At 34.8% G+C, this 27,423-nt stretch overlaps 1 protein-coding gene across 4 annotated transcripts in view; it reads left to right on the top strand.

The window, feature by feature from the left end:
• Positions 1 to 27,423, top strand: part of TBC1D19 (TBC1 domain family member 19) — a 154,565-nt gene that overhangs the window by 82,049 nt on the left and 45,093 nt on the right. For all 4 annotated transcript variants that reach the window (XM_058300110.2, XM_004452239.5, XM_004452241.5 and 1 more), the window contains 4 exons: positions 50 to 88; positions 1,684 to 1,796; positions 12,015 to 12,089; positions 16,915 to 16,977. In XM_058300110.2, the coding sequence (XP_058156093.1) occupies positions 50 to 88; positions 1,684 to 1,796; positions 12,015 to 12,089; positions 16,915 to 16,977 (290 nt within the window). The remainder of the gene's footprint in view (positions 1 to 49; positions 89 to 1,683; positions 1,797 to 12,014; positions 12,090 to 16,914; positions 16,978 to 27,423) is intronic.

Raw genomic sequence — 27,423 nt, 5'->3', positions numbered from 1 at the left:
AGTTGATCGTATTTGTGTCTAATAATTTTATTTTTTTAAACATTTTTAGAACTTTTTGAAAATGAGCACGTATGTATTGGACAAAAGGGTAAGCTTTTGATTATATTTATCATAATTTCTGAAAAAATAAGACAATCCTATGTAAATGTCTGCATTATATACCTCCAACTGAACATTAGTCTCTGAAATGTTAAAAACTTAAAGAGGAATACTATTTTGCCATATAGATAATTTAATGGAATTCTTTAGAAAGAGGGGAAATGTGTCATTTAAGCTTTATCAATAATGTCAGATAAAGAAGTACATAGCTGGTTCACTATAAAGGAAATAATAAACGCAGACACATAGCTCAGGGATGCTACCTTAATTCATTCAGCAGTAGAATTTCATTTTAAAATCAAAGAGGCAGTTTCCTTCTCTGATGCACACACACGCTTCTCATTAGTGTTAAAAGGAATATGCTCCTGCATCAAGAGAAAATATAACTATACGACTTCCTGATGACTGTTCGCTATAGTGAGACTTAATAACCTATGTGGCTCTTCATGTTTTGTGGAATAATTTTCCCTGTCTTTTAAAGAATTTTTTCCTTGTTTTTATAAATCCTATTTTGTCTTTGAAATATAGAGACCAGATAAGTCTTTGTGTTAGAATAAACCATCTTTGACAATGGTACTGTCATATACCAAACTCCCTAGTTCAATTTTTAAAAATACAGTTTATTTAAAATACTTCATAATATGATTTAACTCATTAATTAAACACAATAGCAAATTAAAAAATACATTTCATCTCTTTTTTATTTAATATGATCCCTTTGTTTCCTCTGACCTTGTCTTTTTCACTTCATTAAGATTGTTTTCCCTTCTTTTTTAACAAGAAAATATAAGAAAACATTTGTTAGATAAACGTTAGAAGTTGTCTATCATGTCTTTTTTTTTTTTTTTTCCTCCTTTTGGCCTTTTTTTCTAGATGGGATAGCTAGTATTTTCATTAAAGAAAAAAATGAAAAAGCAAAAGGATAATATGTTAATTTTGTGAACTTTGCTGCTTAAGAATAATTTTTGGCTTTCTTAAAAGATTATTAGATCTTTTATTGTATTAACTTCTTTTTAAAAATCCCTCTTTTCTATTGATTTTGGCAGTTAGGTAATAAGTCATCTAATAGAATGAATGGATATCTCACATCCTTACATAGTATAATAATTCTCAGCCATGGTACTTCATGTACCATAATACTTTGCAAACACTAGAATAGTCATGGCTTAGTAGAACATGCAAAAGTTTAGGGTTTCTATAGATATGACTTTCCTTGATCATGGTCTCCAACAATTATTATGTATATGTATCACTAGTTTCAGATCTATGGAGCTATAATTAAAGCTAAGTGAGCTCAAGCTACCTACATTCAAAAGCTTTTATTAGGCTGGGTAGGAAGTGGAGTTGCTTAAGGCCTGACACTTTTAGAGCTAGCTATAAAACTGGACCACATCAAGATCCAGAAAGTAAAACAAGGTTGTCAAAATATGATAAAATTATATTAGATATAAAGACAATAAAAATGATTTTATGAAAATGAAAATATTTCATGAAAATAATCTTCCAAAAGATTTTTAATTAAATATTTCAATGTTATTTCTTACTTTTTGGTTTTATTAATGAGATTTTAATAACTTTTGACAGTTCTAGCAGAACAAGATAGCGCTGCTGCTCAACAGTATATCAGACAAGGAAGTCCCACAGCACTGAGAGCTGAATTGTGGTCTCTCATTCTGAATATTTCCAGTCAACCGGAGGTAAGGAAAAAAAAAGATAGACCAATTTGAGCTATTGATATTTATTTTTCAAAGATCAGTTATTCAAAATAGAAATAATTTTGTTTCTTAGTCTAATATTTACACTACCGCCACTACCACTATCTCCCATTTTATTTTCAAATTCCCTGTAGTTTGGAGTTCTAAAACAAGATTAATATATAATTTGATTACTGTTTGTTTAATGTAGAATTTTTGTTATTAATAATTCATTAGATAGTATGAACCTATACATATAAAGAACAATAAGTAAAATTTTAAGAAATTGAGTGACAATTTAGAACAGTGAAGATGTGTGGTAAAATTGGGATATATAAATAGGGAGAAGTATAAAGGGGCAACCCAATATAAGTGTGTGTGTGTGTGAATACTTTGGCCCTGCAGTTACTTTTGAAATATGTACTATCTTTAAGGTTCTAAAATATTTCCGATTATGTGGGAACATTATTTTTCTAAGTATAAGACCATTTTATTCTAGGAAATATAATGAATATGAAGAGAAATCACCAACAGACAGGTAATAGATTCAATAAAGAAATATTACATAAGACATTGATTCTTTTTGAAATAGTCTTAGAGGTTTTTTTGTGGGGGTGGGGGGCTTAAGCCCCATTAATTATATAATCTATTGAAAGGTTTTAATGAATGGCAATCTTTACCTAGCCTAGTTAAAAACATGGACTTTGGCATCATGTAGACCTGCTTTAACTCCTATCTCCCCCAATGTAATAGAAATACATTACTGAACAAATCTCAGTTTACCTATACTTAAATATAGGTAATAATATTTATAACACAAAATTGTTATGAGACTTAGATGAAATAATGTATGTGATCTTTTAACACTTACCATCACTTACATTTATTTTAAGCTGAAAAATTTATGACCCAAGACCTATAGCAGTTCCAAAAAAATTGTTGGAGAATGGGAGAGAATACTTATTTGTTTTTTTTTGTTTTTTTTTTTTTTTTAATTTTTTTATTTTTTATTGACTTTGTAATAATATTACATTAAAAATATATATGTGAGGTCCCATTCAACCCCACCCCCCCACCCCCCCTCTCCCCCCCCCCAACAACACTCGTTCCCATCATCATGACACATCCATTGGATTTGGTAAGTACATCTTTGGGCACCTCTGCACCTCATATACATTGGTTCACATCATGGCCCATACTGAGAATACTTATTTGTGATCGAGAATACTTAATGGGAACTTTTTGTTTAATTATTTTTCAGTTACTTAAGTTACACATATAATTACTGTCAAGTTGAGGAGTTAGACATAAAGAGAATTTCATACCCATAAAGTTAAACAAATACAAAGACTTTGGATATCATGCTTTAAGTTCCTGGTAGTTAATTTATTTAATACTGTTATATTTCATTTGAATATTATGAAAGCTGTTAATTACATTCTAAATGTTGTATTACCATCTCATTACTATCCATTACCAAAATTTTTCCATCATCCTAAATAGAAACTCTGTACATTTTAGGCCTTAATTCCCTGTTCTCAATCCCCACCCCATTCTCTGGTAACCTGTATTCTAGATTCTGACTCTATGAGTTTGCTTATTCTAATTATATCATATCAGTGATATATGTACTTTTATGAATCCCAAAAGAGAAAGGGTCTCATACCCACAGGAATGTACTACTCTATTCCTGTGGATGTGAGGCCCTTTTGATTAGACTACATCAGTGAGGAGCTACTCAGGTTGAATCTCCGCCTTCTTGCTGAGTCTGATAAAAATGGAGATAAAGAATGGGCCAGTTGAGATTATTTTATGAATCCCAAAAAGAGAAAGATTATGTTTTTAAACTAATCTTTTCCTGTGGGTGTGATATCTCTTGACTGCATTAAATTCAGTTGAGGGTCCTTTGATTAGATTACTTGATAAGATTGCTTTAGGGCTTTTGATTGGACTATGTCAGTGTGATGTGACTCAGGATGAGTCTTTGCCCCTTCCTGGGTCTGATATAAACCCAGAAACAACAGAGGGAAAAGGAAGCCTCCATATTTGATCCTGATGTGTGAGAGAGGTTTTGCCCACAACTGAGCTGCTAAGAGAGAAGCCCCTAAGAGGCTTAAAGAGCTGAGGCCCAGAGAGAGATAAGCTCTATGCCAGGTTTGCCTACAGCTGTAGAAAGGCAGAGACCTTGGCAGAGATCAGTGGCCATCTTGCTTTCCAAGTGGTAGCTGACTTGGTGAGAAAACATCTTTTAATGTTTCCTGATTTGGACTTCTCACTGCTTTGGATCTGTAAGCTTTTATCCCAAATAAATTTTATCCTTTTTATAAATGCCAACCCATTTTCGGTACTTTGCATCAGCAGTCCTTCGGCAAACTAAAACACACGTAGAGAGACACACAGGAAAAGGGACCATTTTTTATCCTGCCTTGTGAGAGAGGACTAGAGGATCACTTAAGCACAAAGCCCCCAAGAGGCTGGTCCATGGGGCTCAAGCTCAAGAGGAGACAAGCCTTGCTATGTGCCTGGCCGCTCACAGCTGAACTTGTAAGAAAGCAGCCAGGATCGAGAGAGGAAGTTGAGAGGCAAGCCCTATGTCTGGTTGCTCACAGCTGAGCTGCAGGAGTTGAGCTCTGAGAGATGGTGAGCCTAGAGGGGAAGGAAGAGACCTAGGCAGAGATCGATCTCTCTGCTTTACTGTATGGCAGTTGTATTTACATGTTGCTTTACTGTATGGCAGCTGCTTTACTGTATGGCATGTATTTACATGTTGCTTTACTGTATGGCAGCTGACTTTGGTGAGAAAGCATCTCTGATGGTACCTTGATCTGGACATTTTCACGGCCTCAGTACTGTAAGCTTTTACCCTAAATAAAATTCCCATTATAAAAGCCAACCCATTTCTGGTACTTTGCATTGGCAGCCCTTTGGCAAACTAAGACAGCTTCTCAGATCTCTTTCTTGAATTTCGGATGCAACCATTTACTGGACCTAAGGGCTTTCATATCTCACAAGTACTCAAATTTAAGATGTCTAGACTCTTCCAGAATTCCCTTTTTCAATACCATTGTCCACTGAGGTATCCCAGCCAAAAACTTGGGATTATTCCTAACTTTCTATCTACCTGATTCCCATATTGTATTGCTTAATAATTCCATCCTAATTTACCGCATAAATATGTTTCATTCTCCATATCCACACTAATACAACCCCATTTCAGAATGCTATCATCTCTTGCCTGAAATAAAACAACCTTCTACCTGGTCTTCCTGCATCCAGAGTTGCTTATTACAAATCCTCCTGCCTTGCTTTTTCCAAAACTGAACTGCGATGTCTCAACTCTCCTGCCTAAACCTTTTAAACATTCAAGTGTGGAAGGAGAGGGAGTAGGACATATAGGAAACCCTATATTTTTTATGTAACATTTATATAATCTAAAGCTTCTTTAAAAATTGGAAAAGGAATGGAGGGAGGGAGGGAGGAAGAGTAAAGATTCCTTATTTTAAATTCCCTAGTATGCTTTCCCTTTTCTCTGGTTTTTGCTCGTGCTCCCTCTATCTTTAAAAATATAATTTGATAACTGAAATGACTTAAGATTTAAAGAACCATGCAGATCATTACCTCCATATGATTTCAGTTGGCCTTTATAGGGGACACATGATGGTCATTTTAGGGGTACTGGCCAGCTGCCTCTCCAGTTCCCCCAAATAACTATACCAAACTCTTACCATTCAATTTCAGACTTTCTACCTAATTCCTGTTTCATTCTTTCCAGCAAATGACCTGGTCTTCTATTTCAAAGGGGGAAAATGGAATTTATCAATGGCTTCCTTAATTTTCTATCCCTCAACCTAGAATTTAGCTTCACCTTCGCCCCATCTCAGAGGAAGAGGTGTGTTTCTTTTTTCAAGGCTCCACTTGTGCTTCCTTTTGTCATTTTCTTCTGAATCTTCCACTTCTTCTTTCTACTCATTCTTTTCCCTAGCATTATACATTCTCAGATCTTTCCTAGATTAGAAATAAAATCAAACCTTGAACCCCATATCTTCCCTGTCTCAGCCCTCTCCTTCCTTTCTCAGCCAAATTTTCTGAAAGAACAATCTATGCTACATGCTCCTACTTCCTTAATCTCATGCTTTATTCAGCCTTCCACAGGTTGGCATACACCCCACTGCATGACTACAACTGCCCTAGCTAAGGTCACCAAGGAACCATGGATACATTTTAATCTTTATGTCTACTGCATGTATCTTTTGCCTACTCTCTCCCAGAGTTCTTGACCTTTAGTTATTTCACCTGGTTTTCTTTGGTCTTCTGCTTTCTCTTTTTTTTACTTCTTAAAGTCTCCATTTAGGTTCCTCTGCTGGAACTTAGGTATTTGTATTTTCCAGAATTCTATCTTGGTTCTCTTTCATTCTACATATTTCCTCTGGTCTGTCTCATCCACAAATTTGGTTTAACTACCACTGTTTACTAATAGCTTCAACTTTTTTTTTTTCACTCAAACTTCTATCTAAGACCAAAACATTTATTTCCAGTTCCATGCTAAACTGCATCGTTTGTACCCAAACTATATTAGATTCAAGAAATCTGAAAGTAAAGGCATCATCTTTTTTTTTTAAAGATTTATTTATTTATTTCTCCTCCCTTAGTGTTGATTCACTGTGTGTTCTTCTGTGTCTGCTTGCATTCTTGTCAGCAGCACTGGGAAACTGTGTCTCTTTTTTGTTGCATCATCTTGCTGTGGCAGTTCTCCGTGTTATGCAGTGCCAGAGAAGCATACACAATACTTCTTACGTTATATGGTTTACTTGTCTGTCTCCCTGTCTAGATTGTGAGTACTTTGAGGACAGTAACTTTTTCTTTTTCTTCTTCACCTCTATAATGTCAATATCTTGTACAGCATCTGGGAAGTAGTAGGTACATGTAAATGTTTAATGAACAAATTAACTGTAAAATATTATGAGTATTCTGTGAGTTCTGTCATTTCTTGAAAGTGTTTTTCCTTTTTTTCTTATGTTAAAGAGATGGTAAACATCTGCATAAGATACCAAATCTCAAATTTAAACATTTTCTGATGTTAAAAATTTGTCTATTTATTTGTCAGAGATTGCTTTTTATAATCATTATAGATTACTTGTAAATATTTATATTTGCGCTTACACAAAATGCTCTTAAAATAGCCTATTTTGTTATTGATTACCATTGCATTTATAAATGCTTATGTATTTTATAGTATAAAATTTAAACCTTAATATGAATATTATCCCGTATCAACTATAACAGTATGCTATAATTTTAACTCTCCTGTCCATATTTTTCTTTCATTTTATATGAAAAATGACTAAAAACTATTGCAACTGTACAACATAGACTGAAATTAGGAAGACTAATTCAGTTACCAGCTAGTTCTGTAGTCTTGTCGAAAGCAGTTAACTTGGCTAGATTGCACTTTTTAAATGTGTAAAATAAGGAAATTGGACTAGAGATTTCCAGTGTCCCTTCTAGATCTTAGATTCTCTGATATGCTTTTCTTTTTTCTTTAGTATTGAATATAGATTTTTTTCAATAGCACTGTTAGGCATTGATAGGCATTGATTTATCCACTTCCTTTTAAAGATATATTTCTTTATGGACGATTCCTGCACTAAAATTAGAATGTTAATGACTTGCTTTTATCAAAATAGTTATTAGGTTTCTAGCACAAGCCATGCAGGGTGTTTATTATTAATTTATAATGAAAAGCATTATAAATGCAGTTATAAACAAATTACTGTTTAGAATAGCAGTTAAAATAAAATTTTCTGTGGGCATTTATAATTTGTAGGTAATAATGCAGTTATGAAATTGTGTTTGCCGAATAGAATACCTATAGGAATACTTCCTTTAGTTGATTTTATTTCAGCTTTTTAAATGTCGAATATAAATATAAACCCAAATTTTAAAAATGAAAAATGAAAATAAACAATAATAAAGTCATGAAAAATATTCTAAAGCATTAATTTTTTTCAGATGTCTACAGGGCCTACTTTATTTCTCTGTGCTTTATATAGGAGATGTAGGAATCCTTGAATAAATGTGAAGTAGTTTAATAAAAATATATCGATAAGAATTCTCAACTGAAGAGTAGTCCTCCTCTAACAGGGAAGGTCATCCTCTGCTCTTAAGTGTGCAGCTTAGAGAACCATTGAGGGAAGAAGGGACACTAGCCTGGCCTACAGGGATCAACTGAATCAACCCTGACAGTGAGGGAGTGGGGTGATGGGTGTCACAGTCATATGGCTTCACATCACATATCTGCATATAAAAAGAGAAAAAAACATACAATTATATCAGTAGTTGTTGAATGACATTGATAAAATTCAGCAGACTTTGTTTTGTTATTGTTCACTGTTGTACCACCCCATGGATTTTTAAAAAATTTTTTATTCTAGTAACATATATATATAACCCAACATTTCTACTTTTAATCAAAGGTTAACGATTTTTTAAATCAAATCTTTAAATTAAATGGAATTACTAGAACAAAATACTGTTTTCCAAAAAATAGTAATTATTAAACAAAACAGAAATGTGAAGCTCTTTTCCATTAAAATCAGGAATAGGGCAGTAATACTACCCTCACTATTACTCACATAGTTCTTGAGGTCCTAGCTAATACTGTAAGGTACGGGAATTAATTATTGATTTATGTGTTAGGGAAGAAGAGAGACAATCATCTACATTGCAGCTGATTATGATTGTATGCCCAGAAAAAATCTATATTTGGTAGGGAATTTTTGTAAGACAGAGGGGTCTAAAATAAATATACAAAAATAATAGCTCATTCACCATAAAAGAAACGTTAAAATATCTACAGAATAAATTTTGCAGGAAAGGTACAGTCCTATATGGGAAAAATTATAATACTTTATAGAGGACATAGAATAATACTATCTAATACACATAGCAATTATCCTGTGCCAGGTCCCCTTCTAGGTATATTACCTAAATTAATTCATTTATTCCTTTCCTTAACTGTACAAAAGGGTATTATAATTATCATCATTTTACTGAGACCCAGAAAAATCTGTTAATTTGCTTAGGGTCACATATCTAAGATCTGAATTATATTCTTGGGTAGAAAACTTTAATATCATAAAATTTGTCTGTTTTTCCAAAACAAATATTAAAGAGAATCCGAGTTCTTTTATTTTTCACTGGATGAAATTATCTTAAACTTCCTGTGGAGATTAGATGTCCAAGAATATCCAAATCAATTATGAAAAAAAAAAACAACAAAAAAAAACAATGGTGAATCAAGAAAAAGATCCAAGTGTAACATTTTACTTCATTTGGAAATATATGGTTTATTTAGTAAATAATGCTGATAATTGACTATTCTTCTAATAGAAAACAGAGTCAGATCTTTTGTTTACCATATGCAAAAATAAATTCTAGGTGGATTATAAAAATTTAAGTGAAGAAATATAGTAATTTTTTTTTTAATTTTAGGAAAATATTAATATTAACATGTGGTAAGAGAGCTGTGCCCAAAGCAAGCAGGAAAACTATGAAGTCATAAAGGATTTTTTAAACTTATGGCAATGTATACCATAAACAAAATTCAAACAACAAATATTATTTTGAAGAAAAAGTATTTGCAAAACAAATGACAAAAGGTTAATTCTCCTTATAAACAAAGAGCTTCTACAATTAATAAGAGAAAGATAATCTAATAGAAAACTCGATAAACTTTATGAAAAGCAAATGATTGAAGAGGAAGTTCAAATAGCAGAAAAAAAAAAGGTTATTCAATTTTATTATTAGTTAGGAAAGTACATATTAATACAACCATGAGATACCATTTTTCATCCATGAGAAAGTTAAAAGATGTAAGGATGTAGGTAAATGTTCGATCTCATGTGTTGCTCATGGAAATTTAAATTGATGCTTTTTTGGAGAATAGTCCAGGAATCTGTAGTCCAACTGACATCACATATAGCCTTCAGCCTGTAACCCAGCCTTTGTGAATTTATCCCATAAATACAAAAATATATATATGAAGATTTACTACAGGATTATTTGTAGGGACAAACAACTGAGCATCCATCTATAGAGGGGAAAATTAAATAATTGTAATACATTTTTACCACAGCTTTTAACATTTTAAAGTATCTGTAGCAACTACAGATACAGATGTATCTTTGTTAACATAGGAATAACTATAATATCTTTAGATTAGAAAGGCTGAATAATGAGTATAATAGTGTGATTCTATTTTATGGTAAAAACAACAAAACCTCTTAAATATGATTGTATTTGTATAAGGATGGAGAAAGGTATGGAAGAATACAAATTACAAATGACAGTACAAATACAGTACAAAATACAAATAACAGTTACTTCAGAAAGATGGAGTAGAAGGAGAAAAGAATATTTAATAACTTTTTCTTTATCCAGCTTTAGACGGTTTGGCTTATTTTAATGGTTATATGTTCATTTGTAATTTTAAGTATTTAAAAGAAAATTCAAAAATCAAAACTCCTTCAAACTGTGAACCCTATTGCAAATGTTGGACTGTAGTTAATAGTATAATTATAAAAATTTTCTTTCATGAAATGTAACAAATGTGCCACCTAATGCAAAGTGTTAATGGTTGAATGGTACATGGGAACTCTGTATTTTATGAATGATTTTTTTTCTGTAAACCTACAACTTCTCTAATAAAAAAAAAATATGCTTACAAGAAAACAAAACACTAAACTCTTTACCTTTTGCACTCTCTCCACTAGAAAAGTTCAAGTACAATACTAGATCCTTTGCTAACTGGTTATTTGAATTAGAAGCTTTTCCTGTTTTTAAGGAATTAAAAGCTTTTCCTGTTTTGTATTCTAGCCAGAGATATGGGTTCAATAGATACAATGGAAGGTAAATAAAATAATAAAATCATTTTGCTTTAGTTAAAAGAAATCAAAACATCATTAATGAGAACCAAGTAAAGCTTTTTTATTAAAACTAAAATAACTTAAAGATAGCCCAGATTATCTTTTGGCAAAGAGATCTTTGACTCAAACCAGATCTCTTGTGATTCTAGATTAAGAAATCATATTTCCGGAAATGTAAGATCCAATCTCATCCTGCCAAGGCAGGTACATGTAATAGATATCCCTCTTTGCCTCAGATGGATTTGTCCAACAGTTTATGCTTGTTTGAGGGAATGTCTTCAGAAAGAATCATGTAGATTGGTGAATACTAATGGAGCCAAGCAGCGTTTCGACATGGGTGGGGACTGGGACTATAGTGCCTGAGAGATGACTGGAGGGATTCCAAGGAACACAGGGACCAATTAAAGCAAGGAAATGATCCTTCCAGTTTTCTGCAGCACAGCTACAGGCCACTTAATCCCTACCTTCTTCTTAAAGCCCTGGCAAGCGTCAACGTGATGCTGAGCTTGAGTGCAGTCGCCAGTCCCTTCTCCCTCTCCCTCCCTCCTTCCCACTTCTTCCTTTTCTCCCTTGTTCTAACCTTTCTTCTTTTTATTTCTCCCTTCTATTTTTTATTTTCTTTTGAGTTAAACATTAGCCCAATCTCATCATTGTACAAAGGTAAACATATTTTATAGTATTATGGGACCATATTCTAAGAAAACTGACTTTTTTTAGATGCTATAGGATTGCTTTTTACCACCAGGGTGATGTATTATGCTTAATTTTTTTTTTGTAAAATAATTTAGATATTAGGAAGGCAGTGTAGAGTAGTCCTTTGGGTTTTTGTATAGGTTCTGGATCCAAGTTTTCTGGAATCAAATCTTACTAGCTTTGTGACCTTTGGCAGCAAGTTACATTTCTCTCTGGGCCTCAGTTTCTCAAATGTAGATGGTAATAATAATCACTGACCTACTTCATTGTGTTCTTATAGGATTAAATGAATTAGCTCATGGAAAGCGGGTAAAACAGTATCCAGCACTGTATTCTGTAAAATTATATTATAGTTCATTCATTTAGTAAACCTCGTTTGAATACCTTCCAGGTACCAGATCTTATCCAAAGTGCTGGGGATAGGTGTATTCTCTGAGTATCTGCTATTAGCCAGGTATAGTGGATGTGTAGCAGTAACAAATTAAAGACCCTAACCTTTTAGAGTTTATAATACTATTAATGATTATTATTTGTTAAAGTTTGAGGTGGATGTTATAATAATAATTGACCTTTAATTTCTTCTTTGTTTTACTCTTACATTTAGGATAATTTGTATTATGAGCAGCTTAAGACTAATGTGATACAACATGACCTTTTGGTGGACAGTCTCATTTACAAAGTAAGTAAAAGTATGCATAGTTTTTCCATTTCACTGATATAATTAAAAGTTGAGAGTCTTCAAAGTGCAGGGCCTGCACTTTGTACCATGATGCTTGTTAGCCTTGAAAAATAATTGTTAAGTGATCACCATATCTGTTAAGTTAAGGTTGACCTTAAAAATTTACAGTCTCCATTCAGCATTGTCTTTTTTTTTTCCCTTTGGAGCTATCCTCATGTAACCTCATGATCTTTCCTGCTCCTTCTGTTTTTTGATTAAGAGAATTATAAACACTTTTTGTCACTATAATTTAAAGTTTTCTAACCAAAACAAGTAAAAAATCAACTGAAATGAAAATTAGACACTGACATTTTTATCTTGTTTATCTCATGATTCTGTAGAACTTACTTGCTTATTCTCTTTGAATTGAAATGATTTTTTTATTTTTAATTTCCTTTAATTTCTAGACATGGGTAAGTACATCTCAAATTTTATAAATGGAATTCATTGAGTTTTTGCCACCAAACATCTTATAGTCAAGATGGGAGTCAGATTGTATATGCTTTAAGTGTGATATAGGATATAACTGATTCTAGATAAATAATCAGGCTGTATGAAAAACTTGGATTTTAAATTTAGGACTTTAAAGATAGAGAGAAGGTCAGTTTATTGCAGGTCCAGGAAAGGGGGAGAGAAGATTGAGGACCTGAAGATTTGCATGGGTGGAACATGGCCAAGGCTAATAATAACAGCAGCAACTGCTAACATTTAATAAATGTTTTTACTAAGTGCCATACTGTGTTCCAAATGCTTTACATAGATTATTATTTAATCCTGATAGCTACTTTTAAGAGTAGCAGAGCATTTAGGCTATATGATAAATTCATTTTTTTTTCCTGAAAAAAGAACTCACATACTACAAAATCACACATTAAAAATAGCAGGGCTTGGGATAGACCACTCAAAACTTTTGCAACTTTGTAACTAAAGTAGTAAAGAAAACAATAATTGGTAGCTTGAGTGATAATTTGGACAGCCCTGCATGGGCTGCTTCCTCAGGCGCTATTAAAAATGTACAAAACTCATGAAGTAGAAATGCTAAAGTAATGCAGATGGAATTGGTGCTCTGAGCCGTGGATCTGATGTTAAAGTGGGCACAAGAGGGAGTTCAGCAACTGAGAACCCCATGTAATGCTGGGATGTGCCACTCTGAAGAGGGATCCTCCAATCCACACATTCACTTTTTAAATTTTCTTAAAATACATTTGAAAGCTGGTACAGCTGTTGAGCTGAAGGCTTTTCCTTTGCTGCTGAAGGTTATACTTCTAGTCCTGTTGCTCTGTCTCCCCTAGTTTCAGAAAATGTGTCTATGAACCACACAATTTTCATGTTATACTGACATTGTTCAGTCTAGTCACATTTGAGCTAACTGGTATTATAAGATATGTGTTAACAGCAAAACAAGCAGTACTATTATTTTATCATTTTACAGATGTGGAAACTGAGGTAAAGAAAGATTAAAGAAATTTGCTTAAATTCATATATTTAAAGTCAAGATTTATAGCCAGGTAATCTGACTTCAGAATCATTCTCTTAACTGCTCCAGAATATAGCAAGCAAAGACAAGTTAAGAGAATACAGTCGTTTGATGAAAGGACTTGAATCTCACACAGTTTTACACTAGATTTTTATTTGCACAGGTGCAAAGCTTTGAGGTAAATAGTCATGCTCAGTGGACTAGTTTAACAAACTCAGATCTTTTGGGCTTTAAGACCTTCAACCTTTTTTCTATTCAAATAAGTGAAGTTACGATTAAAGAAGCTCAGAAAAGCAGGAAATGTCAGCATGAGATTCACTTTGTGTCATTATGAATTTCTGTTTGGGTCAGTAAGAATAAATCTGTTGTGAGAGAGAAATAACCAGTTTGTGTCTGAGGAATTGAATATCAGTTTTGCTAGAAGCAATCCTGACACTGTCCACAACATGAGAGTTTTTAGGCAGATATCAATCTCTGGTTGTTCTTGTCTTGTGTTTTTTTGGCTCTGCTGATCTTGTTGACACAACTCCAAACTTTATATTAATAAAGTCAGCCCTTAAGGGAATGAGCATTTTAAGAAATTATTTAAAGTTTCATCAACTCCCTATTGTAGTTTCTTCTTTAATTTAACTGGAGCAAAGTAGAATCACTTTAGTGGTTAAAGGAATGAATGGAACAGGGCAGTACTAAATACAGAAAGTAATCAAGTCCTCCCTAAACTAAATTATGAAGTGGTTCTCTGTGGACTGCCTTTCCACAAACTTGCCTTATATCCACACCTGTGACTTTCTACCACTTATGATCTGACCATCTATACCAGTGTTCCTCAGCCTTTTTTTCATTTTCACTACCCACCCACCCCCACAAGAGAAAAATTAAATCAATTTCTAACAAGAAAAATTAAATACTAAGTAATAAGATACTGTTGGCTAGGGGATGAGCTTTGGAGGGTCACAAACTATTGTAGTATCTATTTTGGGCCCCCCAATTTTTGCCCCCTTAGAGGCAATCTCACTCTGTTTGAGAATGCCTGATCTCTACTTTTGCCCATGTTGTCTTCTGACTTATAACACTGACTCTTTTCTTTTCTGTTTCTCTCTATCGTTAAGTTTTTCCAGATTTAACACAAACTCACTACCTCCAGTCATCCATGATTCATTCCTTCCTTCCCTTATTACTGCTTTGCTCAATACCCAGTTGATTGGTAGACTGTTTGGACTATTTTATCATGGATTTATACAATATTCCTTTGTAATATTTCTAATATGTGTACTTTATTGCCAGTTAAGTGGTAGACTTCTTAAACATGAACATTGACTTTTTGTTTCTTTGTTTGGGGTTTTGATTTTTTTTTTTTTCTTCTTTTTTTTAGGAGGTACCAGGGATTGAACCTGGGACCTTATACATGGGAAGCAGGTGCTCAACCACTGAGCTACACCCACTCCCAGCTTTTGATTTTTTTATTCTCCATCCCAGCCTACCACTCAGTACTTATTGGACTGATTATATGTTGGGTCCAAAAGAATAATCTCCTGTAGGTCTGGAGTTTTTTATATAGGGAAGACTCAGGATCTATATTTAAATGCAAGTGCTTGTAAACAGATGAAGACTACTGTAAGTAAAAGGGACTTTGGGTTAATTTTCAAAATAATTTTCTGGATGCCTACTCTATGTCTGGTATTAGGCTATGCATTTACCCATGGGCTCTAAGGCAGGTGTGGTATCTCTCTTGACAGATGAAGAGACTTGGGCTCTGAGTTACTGCCCAAGGTCTTATAGCTCCATAGAGTGGAACTGGATATCACATCCTGGTCAACTCTGTTGGAATGTCAATGTTTTTTAAACTGAAGCACACAAGCAGCAGGTGCAGCTCACTGTACAAAATGCTCAGAGACATATCAGGGGAAATATGAATGTTTTGACTTATTTTTATGAGATTTTGTTCATTTCTTTCTTATTAATGTAGTGTGCCTAATTAGGGATGCATTGCATCACAAAAATTATTATTCATTCCTTTTAAGAATGTTATTTTTAATTTTCATCCATTCATTTATTAGACATGCATTTGGTACTTAGTAGGTGCCACGCTCACCAAAGGTCAGCTACTAGCAGATCCTGGAGTCCTGCCACATGGTGAGGCAAGATGTCAGGTCTGCCAGTCTCTCTGTACTTTGTTCTGGAGCTCAGCTGTGGGTAATCAGGCATCTCTTCCTGGACCTCATCTCCTTGAGTCTCTAGGGACTACTCTCTTTCTACAGCTGTAAGTGAATCTGGAATCCTATCTGTCTTACATGGCCAGGTCAAAATGGCAGAGCTCCCTTTTCTCTGTGTCTCTCTCTACTGTGTGTTCTCAGTTTATATAATACCCAGCAAGAGCATGGAGACCCAAACTGGGTCATGCCTAACAGATGTAGTCCAATCAAAAGCCCTAAATCGATCTAATCAAGTGCTCTAATCAAAGGTCCCTTAACCGACTTTAACGCAATCAAAGAATCAAAGTCATCCCCTCCCCCCCGCCAATGGATTAGTTCAACATTATCTTTTCTGGGATTCATAAAATTTAACTGTCACACTGCCTAATCAATTTTCTGCAAGAAGTTGTATATTATTTCTTCCTTAAGATTTAATAGATTTCAGTGAAGACTACTAGACCTGAATTTTTCTTTGTGGGAGAGTTTTAAGTTTGAATTTATTTTCTTGTAGACAGAAGAATTATTCAATTTATTTCTTTTTAAGTGTGTTATGTAGTATTGTGTCTCTTAATGATAATACTCTCTCCTGGGGAAGTCAGTAAACTAGCTCTTAAGAGATGAGCTCATGATGCAAAAAAGTAGCTACTAGTCATCCAGGGAGCAGTGACAGAGAGTGAATAATCACAAAGGCATGTAAGATTTTGGAATTTTGAGAGAAGGGCAAGAAGTGTGTGCTTGAACAGTAGATAATTAGGTTGGGGCCATTAGATTATTTAGGGCCAGATTGTTATGATTACTTCTGAATGTTATGGTTGTATCTGCTTTTCTTTTCAACTTTAAGACACCTAAATATCAGATTAAAAAGAAATAAAATTGAAATAAATAATAAAGGATTACTAATGGAACCTATAAAAGTATGAGGAACTTGAAATTAACTGTCTTATATATTACTTGTACAAATATGTATAGCAGTAATAAAATCAAATTCAAACATTCATAAACACACAAAAAAGGAAATTTTTGTATGTGACATTGTTTCTAAATATTGTATTTATGATTTAATTCTCTAGACAGATTCATTTGGATTCCTTTCAGTATTCTCTATTTTTTATTGTAGGATGTAAAGTTGACAGCAAGCAATGATGATTACTATTTTGTATTTGAAGATTATTTATATCAGGTAAGTTTAAACATTAAAATATATGATGTTCTTCTTTGAGGTTCTCTACATCATGACACTCTAGGAGAGATCTCTGTTGTTAACTAAATCCTCCTAAAATCTGAGCCATGTTTTTTTCCTAAAGATTAAATGTTCTGGGTTTGCAATAAGGTTAACTTTTGTTCTTAGTGTGGGACTAGGTGGGAGAACAGGAGTCCCTAAAGAGTTTTTGTAGTGTTCCTTTTGGTCATATCTGCTACAACCAGGAAATATTGGCAGGTAAGTTTTCTGTCTTTGTTATAGGCACAGATTATTAAGGTAGATGTCAAATCCATATTGAAGCCATCACACCATCATAAAATGTTTAGAGAAAGTCTGGAGTGTCCTGAATACTCTTTGATTATTTCATATGCTGATATTGTAAATGCTTGGTCTTTTGCATATTTACCAAAATAAAATCATTTATCACAAATATAATATCTATTATTTATATATAGAGTTGACTAGATTATATTCTTTTATTTGAAGATTACATGTGCATATTACTAATTTGATTTTTATTGAATGTCAATATAGATGTCATGAAGGAAATATCTAGATTCCAACACAGCAATTTTTGCTTGATAAAATGTAAATTAGACCTAGTTGTTTAGATGGTGGTAGTGTTGGAGTGTGTGTATATGTTTAAGAAAGAAGATAAATTTAAATAAAAATCTCCCAGGAAGGTTTAATTAATCATGGATTTCAAGAGCTGAAATCTAAAGACTTCATAAAACTTATTTATAAAATTAAATTTTAAAATAACCCTAGAATCAATTTTAACTGAATTTCAATGACTTCAAATGTGTCATTAGTTTTTTAATTTTAAAAATAGTAAATATTTAAAATATATAAATATAAAGTTAGTTATTAATTAAAAGTTGGAAAACCTGAAAATCTTCCAAAAGTTTGCTTATGCAGCTAATATTTAACCCTGTACTTAATTTTCAGTGTTTAGTAAACTTAATGCTTTGTTCATATAGAAATATCAGTTTACTGATACCTTCTATATTTAAGGAATATTGAGTAGAAATTATCACTTCTGAAATGGAGGCATAAAGAGCTCAATAGATCCATTCACCAGCATATAGACCATAATGGTGAAAATTATTCAAAATAAATAAACGAAGTAAATCTTCTGGAAACTGTCCTGGAGTCCTACAACAAATCAGCAAATGAATTAACATTCATTCAAGAAAATGTACTAAATCTCAGTAAGAACAATAAGAGTCTGTGGCACTTAAGACATGATCCCCTCCCTCTCTTTCCCCACCCTCAACCTGGCAAGGCAGAAGTTTCACTTTGAACAAGTATAATAGCCAATAAATTGTGATTTTCTCTCTCCCAACTTCTAGTCAAGGGCTACAGAATCTCCATAGAATGGGCAGGTAGCCAGTATTTCTTATTTTGCTGAGCTCTGTTGCAGAGACTAAATTCCAGGAAAGTGCTACGGAGAGGTCAGAGCCTATCTTCTTCTACACAACCCCCACTCATAGGACAGAAACTATTAATGCAGAACTATTTATCCCTTCAAATCTGTCATATATTTTGGGACTCTGCTATTAGGTACATATGTATTTATAATGGCCATATCTTCTTGTTGAATTGACTCCTTTATCAGTATATAGTGTCATTCTTTGTCCCTTTTAGTAGTTTTTTACTTAAAGTCTATTTTGTCTGATATTAGTATAGCCATCTCAACTCTCTTTTGGTTACTATTGCATGAAATATTTTTCACATTCTTTCACTTTCAGCATATTTGTGTCTTTGAATTTAAGTTGAGTCTTTTAAAGTAACCACTGAAACTGCTGGACTTACTTCTGCCATTTTTTTATTTGACTTTGTCTTATGCTCTTTTTTGTCCCTCAGTTATTCTGTTGCCTCCTACTTTTTACTTCAGTTTATATTTTGTTTTTAAGCATTTAGAACCTCTTCTCAATTCCTTCTGTGCATATTTTTCGTATATTTTCTTTGTGGTTACCATGGGGCTTAAATTTAACATCCTAAATCTATACAGTGTTGTTTGAGTTGATAATGATTTAACTTATACAAATTATTTTCCTATACCCCTCTATCCCTCACCTTTATATGTTCTCATCACAGATTACATCTCTTTATATTTTGTATCTAAAACCATAGTCATCATTATTTTTTATGAACTTACATTTAGATCCTATAAGAAGTAAAAATGGAGTTACAATCCAAAAATAAACTCACATTTCTATCTACCCTATTATTTATTCATATGCCTTCAATCTCTAATATTCTTTCCTGTCAACCCGAAGACCTCCCTTTAGCATCTCTTGAAGGGCTGGTGTAGAGGTGATGAACTTCCTCAGCTTTATTTATCTGGGAATGCCTCATTTTGTAAAGATATGTTTGCTTGACACATAATTCTCGAGTAGTAATTATTTTCTTTCACCACTTTGTGGCATCCCACTGCCTTCTTGTGTCCATGGTTTCTAATGAGAAGTTGACACTTAATTTTACTGCGGTTCCCTTGTGCATGACACATTGCTTCTGTCTTGCAGCTTTCAGGCTTCTCATTGCCTTTGGCATTCAACATTTTGATTATAATGTGTCTGCTTGTGGAACTCTGAATTTATACTTTTTGGCATTCATTGAGCTTTTTGGATGTATATATTCATGCCTTTCATTAAATTTAGGAAATTTTCAGCCATTATTTCTTAGATATTCTTTCTGTCCCTTTTTCTCTTTCTTCTCCTTCTGAGATTACCAAAATCTATATATTGTTATGTGTCATAGTATCCCACAGGTCTCTCAGGCTTCGTTTGCTTTTCTTCATTCTTTTTTCTTTTTGTCTTTCAGACAGAATAATTGCATCTTCTTATTTTCAAGTTTGTTGATTCTTCTGCCAGCTCCAGCCTGCTGTTGAACCTCTTTACAAAATTTTTTGTTCCAGTCATTGTGGTCTTCAGCCCTGTTTGGTTCCTTTTAATGATTTCTCTCTATTGAAATTCTCATTTTGTTCATCTATCACTTTCCTAATTTCCTTTAGTTCTTTGTCTGTTTTCCTTTAGTCTCTTTGGGCAGTGTTTTTAAAATCCTTGTCTGTTATGTCCAAAGTCTGGGTGCTCTCAATAGTTAATGGTTTGTTGATACTTTATCTTTCTCCTTTTAATGGGCCATCATTTCCTATTTCTTTGTTTCCCTTGTAATCTTTTGTTGCACACTGGACATTTTGATTTTTTAATGTGTTATATCTGGAATTTAGACTTCCTTAAGCTTGTCCATCTAGTGCTAAGGCAGAGATTTCCTTGAATTCCAGGAGCTAACAAAAAAAGAAGAAAGAAAGAAGGAAGGGAGGGAGGGGGGAGGGAAGGAAAGAAGGAAGAAAGAGGGAGGAAGGGAGGGAGAGAGGGAGGGAGGGAGGAAAAATAAAAATACCTTCCCCAGTCTTTGCTATTGGAAGGTATGAGTGCCCTTCTTCAGGGCTTAACCAACATAACAGTGAGCCTAAAGAAAAGCCCAAGGTGAAAATATGTGATCCCCTCAGTCTTTTCTGAGCATACATCTTGTTCTAGAGCAGGTACATGTGGCTGTAGGAATTCCTCCATTTACACAGGTGTGGATGCCCATTTTACCCAGAAAAGAGACCTTCCTTCTGGTCCTGGGGGCTCTCTTCTATGTCTTAAAGCCACCAATCCTTTGCCTTAGGCAGCTGCAATTTGATTGTTTTCTCTCACTTCTATAGCTATCCTGTGACCCACTTTCATATGCAGAGCAAGTTCCAAGATGGTGAACCAAAGATGAATGTCCCAAGTCACTCCTTCAGGCTGCTACTGGAGATATTGGTACAGGCATTCATGTATTCCAATATGGACAAAAGTGTCACTCTGTTCCCTCTGGAACCAATACCAGGGTTCCACACCAGGAGGTGGGCTGATTCCATACTAAATTGGGAAGGGAGTAGAGGAACAGTCAGCAAAGTTGCCATAAGATTTCTTACCATTTTCAAGTTGGCTTTTCTTGATTTGGGACTCACCCAGTTAGTGCTCTGAGAAAGATGGTTCTGTCAGATTTTGCTTTCTTTAAAGATTCTGGGGGGAGGGAAGGACAAAACCCTGGATTGTCTCACTCTGCCATCTTGGTGACATTCTCTCTTGAACCCATCTTTATTAGACTTTTTTGCCTAACCGCTACACCAAAGATCACAAGTTATATTTACCATATTGCTGAATCAGTGACCAATCCTCACTTCTCATCTTACTAGATCTGTTGGACAATTTGATTGATTACACCCTCCTCCTTGATTCTCTTCTTTCAGCTTCTAGTACAACATACTCTCTTGGTTTCCTTCTATCTTACTCTTTTACTAGCTGGCATTCTCAAATCATCTTTGCTGATTTGACTACCCCAAGGAAAGTCCGTGGACCTCTTTTTTTTTTTTCTGCTTTTGCCCTTGGTGATCTCATCTATTCTCCTGGCATTATAAATTCATCTATACACTGACAACTCCCATTTTTCTCTCTCTTTCTGGACCACTCCCTTCAACTCCAGACTTGACTGTCTTCTTCCAAGAAGCAATACCTTTGCCTAAAATATTATTACCCAGGCTCACTTCCTGATGACCTTCAGGCCTCTAATTAAAATAGTAAACTTCCCCAATACACACTTACACATGTTTGAGTTATCTCTTTTGTCTGCATAATTTATTTTTCTCCATAACACTTAACACCAAATGACATACTATATATTCTGCTTTTTCATTGTTGTTGTTTTTCTGTCTCCCTTCACAAAAACATGAGCACTGTGAGGAGAGTTTGTTATGTTGACAGTTATATTCTCATTGGGAAGGCAGGGAGAAGTTGAGAAAAAGAGGGAAAAAAAGGAAGGGAGGGAAGGGGAGAGAGGATGGAAGGATGAGAGGATGGATGGAAGGAAGTACCAAAGGTAGAATTAGGGGAGTTTGGTAACTGGCTAAAAAGCAGGTTGAGAGACAGGGAAGAATCAAGGATGACTAAGTTTTCAGGTTTGGGGTAGTTATAGCCTCTGTGATACTGGGTCAAGATTAGAACACAAGAAGGATATGCAGTCTGGAAGTAGGGGGGACAGGGTAGGGAAAATTTTTAAAATTTATTTTTCTCTTTAAGAAATGAATGAGAAAAGAGATGAGAGACCCATGCCTAAGCAAGAAACTAGACTAGAAATTTTTTATTTTGCTCCCAGTGTTCTCTAATCATTGCGAGATTATCAGCACTATTACTATCATTTATTTATTGAGTGCTTATTATGTGCTAGCATTTACACTAGACATTTCATATACTTTATAGCTAATTCTTACAAAAAACCTATCAGGCAGCTTTATTCCTATTGTATGGATGAAAAAGCAGAGACTCAGAGCCCAAGCTCATATAGCTACCAGGATCTAAATCCAGGTCTATCTAATTCCAGTGCCCAGTAAGCCACATTAAGCTCTTTAATTTATGAAAATTTAAATCAGGTAAAACTGTTTTTAAAAGGCATTCTGTAAAAGTTATTATTTGAAACTCTCCAGATTGGTTTAGATAAAAATAGAAGAGCCCCACAAATGAAAAAAATTGTATAATAGTTGTAAGTTAAAGTGATTGTGCAATTGATATGTTCATTCTTTATGTGCTTTTCATTATATAACTTATTTTTTGGAAGCATCCACCATAATATATTTTTAAGAGACTAAAGAAAACTATAGATCTGAGAAAATCTTTTGCAGTTATATTGTTTTAGAAGTCAAGAGAGGTTCAATTATTTGCATATATAGAGAGACCAGGACTTAGGAATGATTTTGGGAAGGAAAAGGAAAAAATGATTTATTGATGGCCAACCAGACTCAGGAGCTTTCTGTTTCAAACCCAAGCCCCAAACAAGATTTTTGAGTTCCTTTTATACAGAAGAAGGGCCAAATCATTCTCTGTTTTAGTGCTCAATAGGCTTGAATTAGCATATATCTTTCACATCCTAGGTAAGCTTTTAGCATGGACTTCATACATTCTAGATTAGCTTTTAGCACATTTGGGTTACATTTTCCTTGAATATTTAAAGTTTATAGAATTTGCATTGCTAAACTGTTTCTCCAGGACTGGAGTCGTTGCCATGGTCACCAAGGACAGGGCTGCAGCCTCTCACTGTCCCACACCCTCAGGTCAGGACACAGACAGCTTAGGCTATCTACAGAAGAGGCGAGCAGCCTACCACCCATAGCCCACATCAGTATATAGACATTTTATGTACAATTTTGCTGTATTAACTATAGTTCAGACTTATATATCCAAATTCTTACAGCTCTTCAAAATAAATCACTACCATGTATAACCTTTCCCCCATAATGTTCAATTTTACTTGATCATTAAGTAATTAAAAGTTAAATTTTCTAGTTATTTTGATTGAAATTGTCATCTTCATATTATCACATTTTCTATCAATTACCATTGAACTGTCATTTCTTTACAGATACATAAACTGGAATCTCAGAAGTTGAAATAACACATGTTAGTTGGCAGCGCTTTGCTCGTATTCCAGGATGGCATACTAGTACATACTGTCTAACATACCACCCCTGGCATTATCACCTTACAGTCCCACTAGTATTCTCTTTAAAGCAGTCTCAGCTGTCTTCTCTAGGGCAAGAGAGATTATAGGGGATAGATATATTTAAGCACATAGCTCCTCCTGAAATTACAATGCTCCCAAGCCTGTTACAAGCCTGTTAAACTAAGGTGACGTTAATACAAACATTTCTTTAGGGATTGTTTCCCTCTAGGCAATGATTTAAAGATATTGTAAGTACAGTTTCCTTTGCATCATTTTGCTTTAGTTTCCTATTGCTTCTGTTAAAAATTACCACAAACTTAGTGGCTTAAAACAATGCAAATTTATTTTCTTATAGCTGTGAAGGTCAAAAGTCTGAAATGAGTTTCACAGGGCTAAAATCAATGGGTTGATAGGGCTGCATTCCTTCTGGAGCTCCTAGAAGAGAATTCTTTCCTTTTTCAGCTTCTAGAATGCTTCGGTATCTTTTCTGTCCCTTCCTCCATCTTCACAGCCAGCAATATATCAACTTGGTCTCTCTCTGAGTCTGACCCTCCTGCTTCCCTCTTTCATGTATAAGGATCCTTGTTATTACATTGGTCCCCACCAGACAATACAGGATAATCTCCCCATTTCAAGATCCTCAACTTAGTCACATCTGCAGAATTCCTTTTGTTGCAGGGATAAGGAGCGGACATCTTTGGGGGAACATTATTCCACCTACCGCAATGGCTTAGGAAGGTTTAGCAAGGGAAGAAAGTAATATTATTTGATGGCTCAATAAAATTTTTTGGATTTAGGATTTTTTAAAGCCTCATGATTTTGCTAGATTATTGGAAAATATTCATCACCTTAATAGGTCAAAAGATCAAAATCATATGATTATCTCAATGGATGCCAACATATATTTGAGATGGTATTTGATAACATCCATTTTTATACCAACTCTTTATACACTACAATCAAAGTATAATTCTTAAAAATATTTTTCTTTTATTTATTTTTAATAAGTTGTCTTTTTAAAAAAGATATATAAATCACAAAAAATGTTAGATTAAAAAATATAAGAGGTTCCCACATACCCCACTTCCCATCCCCATACTCCTCCCACATCAACAACCTCTTTCATCATTGTGGTACATTCATTACATTTGGTGAATACATTTTGGAGCACTGCTGTACTGCATGGATTATAGTTTACATTGTAGTTTACTCTCTCCCAGTCCTTTCAGTGGGTTATGGCAGGATATATAATGTCCAGCATCTGTCCCTGCAGTATCATTTAGGACAACTCCAAGTCCCGAAAATGGCCCCGCATCTCATCTCTTCTTCCCTCTCCCTGCCCTCAGCAACTACCTTGGCCACTTTCTCAAGATCAGTGCTACAGTTTCTTCCATTACCAGTCACAATAGTTCAAAAGTAGAATACCAGTAAGTTCTTTCTAATCCATATTTTATTCCTCCATCCTGTGGACCCTGGGTTGGTGATGTTGCTCCACCTCTTTATTGAGAGGGGCTTAGATCCCGATACATGGTTGATGGATGAGATTTTCCTGCTTGGAGTTGTAGGCACTTTTGGTTCCCTGGCGTGGTGGTTGGCCATCTTCACCTCCCTGTTAGCTGACCTGTGCAAGTCCAACAAGCCGGAGAGCAGGAGCTGTAACTCTGCTGAACCTCAGGGCCCAGGTGGCACATGGCCAGTCCAGAGATTGAAGTCTCCTGGGTATATATCAACCCCAGCACCAATCACAGGTTCAGTAAAAGTGACAGAAGAGGCATGTGTAGAAAGTTCACATCTGAGTCCAACTCCATCACACTCAGGAACACACATTCCCAGGTTGGGCCCACTGACAAGGCACTGAACTCCAGAGCCAATTGCCATGATCATAAAACCTGTGTGTTTCCATAGCCCTCAGGAGCACCGGTACCTGGGGTTGTATCTACTTGGCTGTCTCTGGGATCCTGCTGAGGCATGCATACTCTTCAGTGTAATCCCTGAAAGGAGCTGGTAATTGAGGGCAGCTGAGGGCTGTCTGCTGCAGTACTCCCAGCAGCTGTAATTAGTCCTTTCCAAAAAGGAATGTGGGTGCTGCATCACAGCACTCATCACTAACTACCATCCTAGTCCAAGCCACTATTAATAGTCTCCCAAAGGGTCCCTGTGCTTTTGTACTTCCATGGCCAGTTCTCTTTGCAGTAGTAGCTAGAGTGATTCTTTTAGTATATGTTAGGTCATTTTACTTCTCCACTCAAAAGCCTGCAATAGCTCCCCATTTCATTCAGGGTTAAATCCAAAGTCCTGACAGTGGTCTGCAAGGTCCCACATGTGGGACCAACATCTGGCCTCTCTTTACCTCTTACATATCTATCCCCACTCACCTACTCTAGCCACAGCCATGCTATTTCTCCAACCCACAGGGCATGGTTCCTCCCTGCCCCTTTGCACTTGCTAGTTCTTGTGCCTGGAAGGCTCTTCCCTCAGATATTTAAATGCAAACTTTCAAAAAGTCTTTGATGTCACTTTCTCAATGAAGCCAACCCTGACCACCACCTTTTAAATGGCAATCACGATTCTCCTTTACCTTGTCCCCATAGCTCTTACCACCTAATATACTATATAATGTAATTATGTATTATGTTTACTATTTATTAACCCCCTTCACCATAATTAAGCTCCTCGAGGGAGTGTTTTTGGTTTTTTTCTTTGATGAATACCTAGAACAGAGCTTGGTACATAGTAGAAGTGCAAGGAGAGGATTAGTGAACTGATTTTAAAAAAATCTAAGTTATCCAGAATGGAGCACAAATTAGTAAAAGTAATGGCATATTTAATGAGTGTAGATCAATCTTATATCTCCTAGGAGTACAGTGAAGCAAATAAAATGGGGAAGAGGCATCATTCAAAAAGATAATGGCTGAGAATTTTTCCAAAAATGGAGAAAAATAGAATTTCAAGTTAAGGAAATATGCCAGTTTCCTTAACTATAGTTCCTTACTGTACTAGTAATAGTAGTAACAATAATCACAGCTAACATTTTTATAATACTTACCATGTGCTAGGTACTGTTTTAGGCACTTTATATATATATTAACTTAGTTAATCCCCACAGTAAGCTTTGATGTATGTATTATTGCATACGTATTACATATAAGGAAACAGAAACCAAGAAATCAAGTAACTTACCATATGTCATACAGCTAGTAAATGGCAGAGCTATAATTCGAACTCCAGTCTAACTTCAAAATAAATTTCAGATGGTTTAATTTTATCACAAAATGAATCTTTAAAATGCTAGAAGAAATTTTCTTTTCTAATCAGGATTGTCTAAATTATGCTATGATACCATGTAAATCCAAAATCTCAGTGGCTTAAAACAACAAAGAGTATTTAATAATCCTACAACAGCCTCTAAATGTTCAAGTGAAAGACAGAGTTGCATGCCTCTCACTTTAAATTAAAAGCTAGTAATGATTAAGCTTAGTGAGGAAGGCATATTGAAAGCTGAGATAGGCTGAAAACCAGGCCTCTTGAACCAAACAGTTGACCAAGTTTTGAATGCAAAGGAAAAGTTCTTGAAGGAAATTAAAAGTGCTTCTTCAGTCACACAAATAATAAGAAAATGAAACAGCCTTTTAGCTGATATGGAGAAAGTTTTAGAGGTCTGGATAGAAAAATCACACCAGCCACAACATTCCCTTAAGCCAAAGCCTAATGCAGAGCAAGACTCTGTCTTCAATCCTGTGAAGGCTGAGAAAGGTGAGGAAGCTGCAGAAGAAAAATTTAAAGCTAGCAGAAGTTGGTTCATGAGGTTTAAGGAAAGAAACCACCTCCATAACATAAAAGTTCAAGGTGGAGCAGCAAGTGCTGATGTAGAAGCTGCAGCAAGTTATCCAGAAGATC

The sequence above is a fragment of the Dasypus novemcinctus genome, chromosome 1, assembly GCF_030445035.2.
Source record: "Dasypus novemcinctus isolate mDasNov1 chromosome 1, mDasNov1.1.hap2, whole genome shotgun sequence".
NCBI classification, from domain to species: domain Eukaryota; kingdom Metazoa; phylum Chordata; class Mammalia; order Cingulata; family Dasypodidae; genus Dasypus; species Dasypus novemcinctus.
The sequence above is the reverse complement of the archived record's forward strand: the minus strand, read 5'-3'. Positions and strand labels throughout refer to the sequence as shown.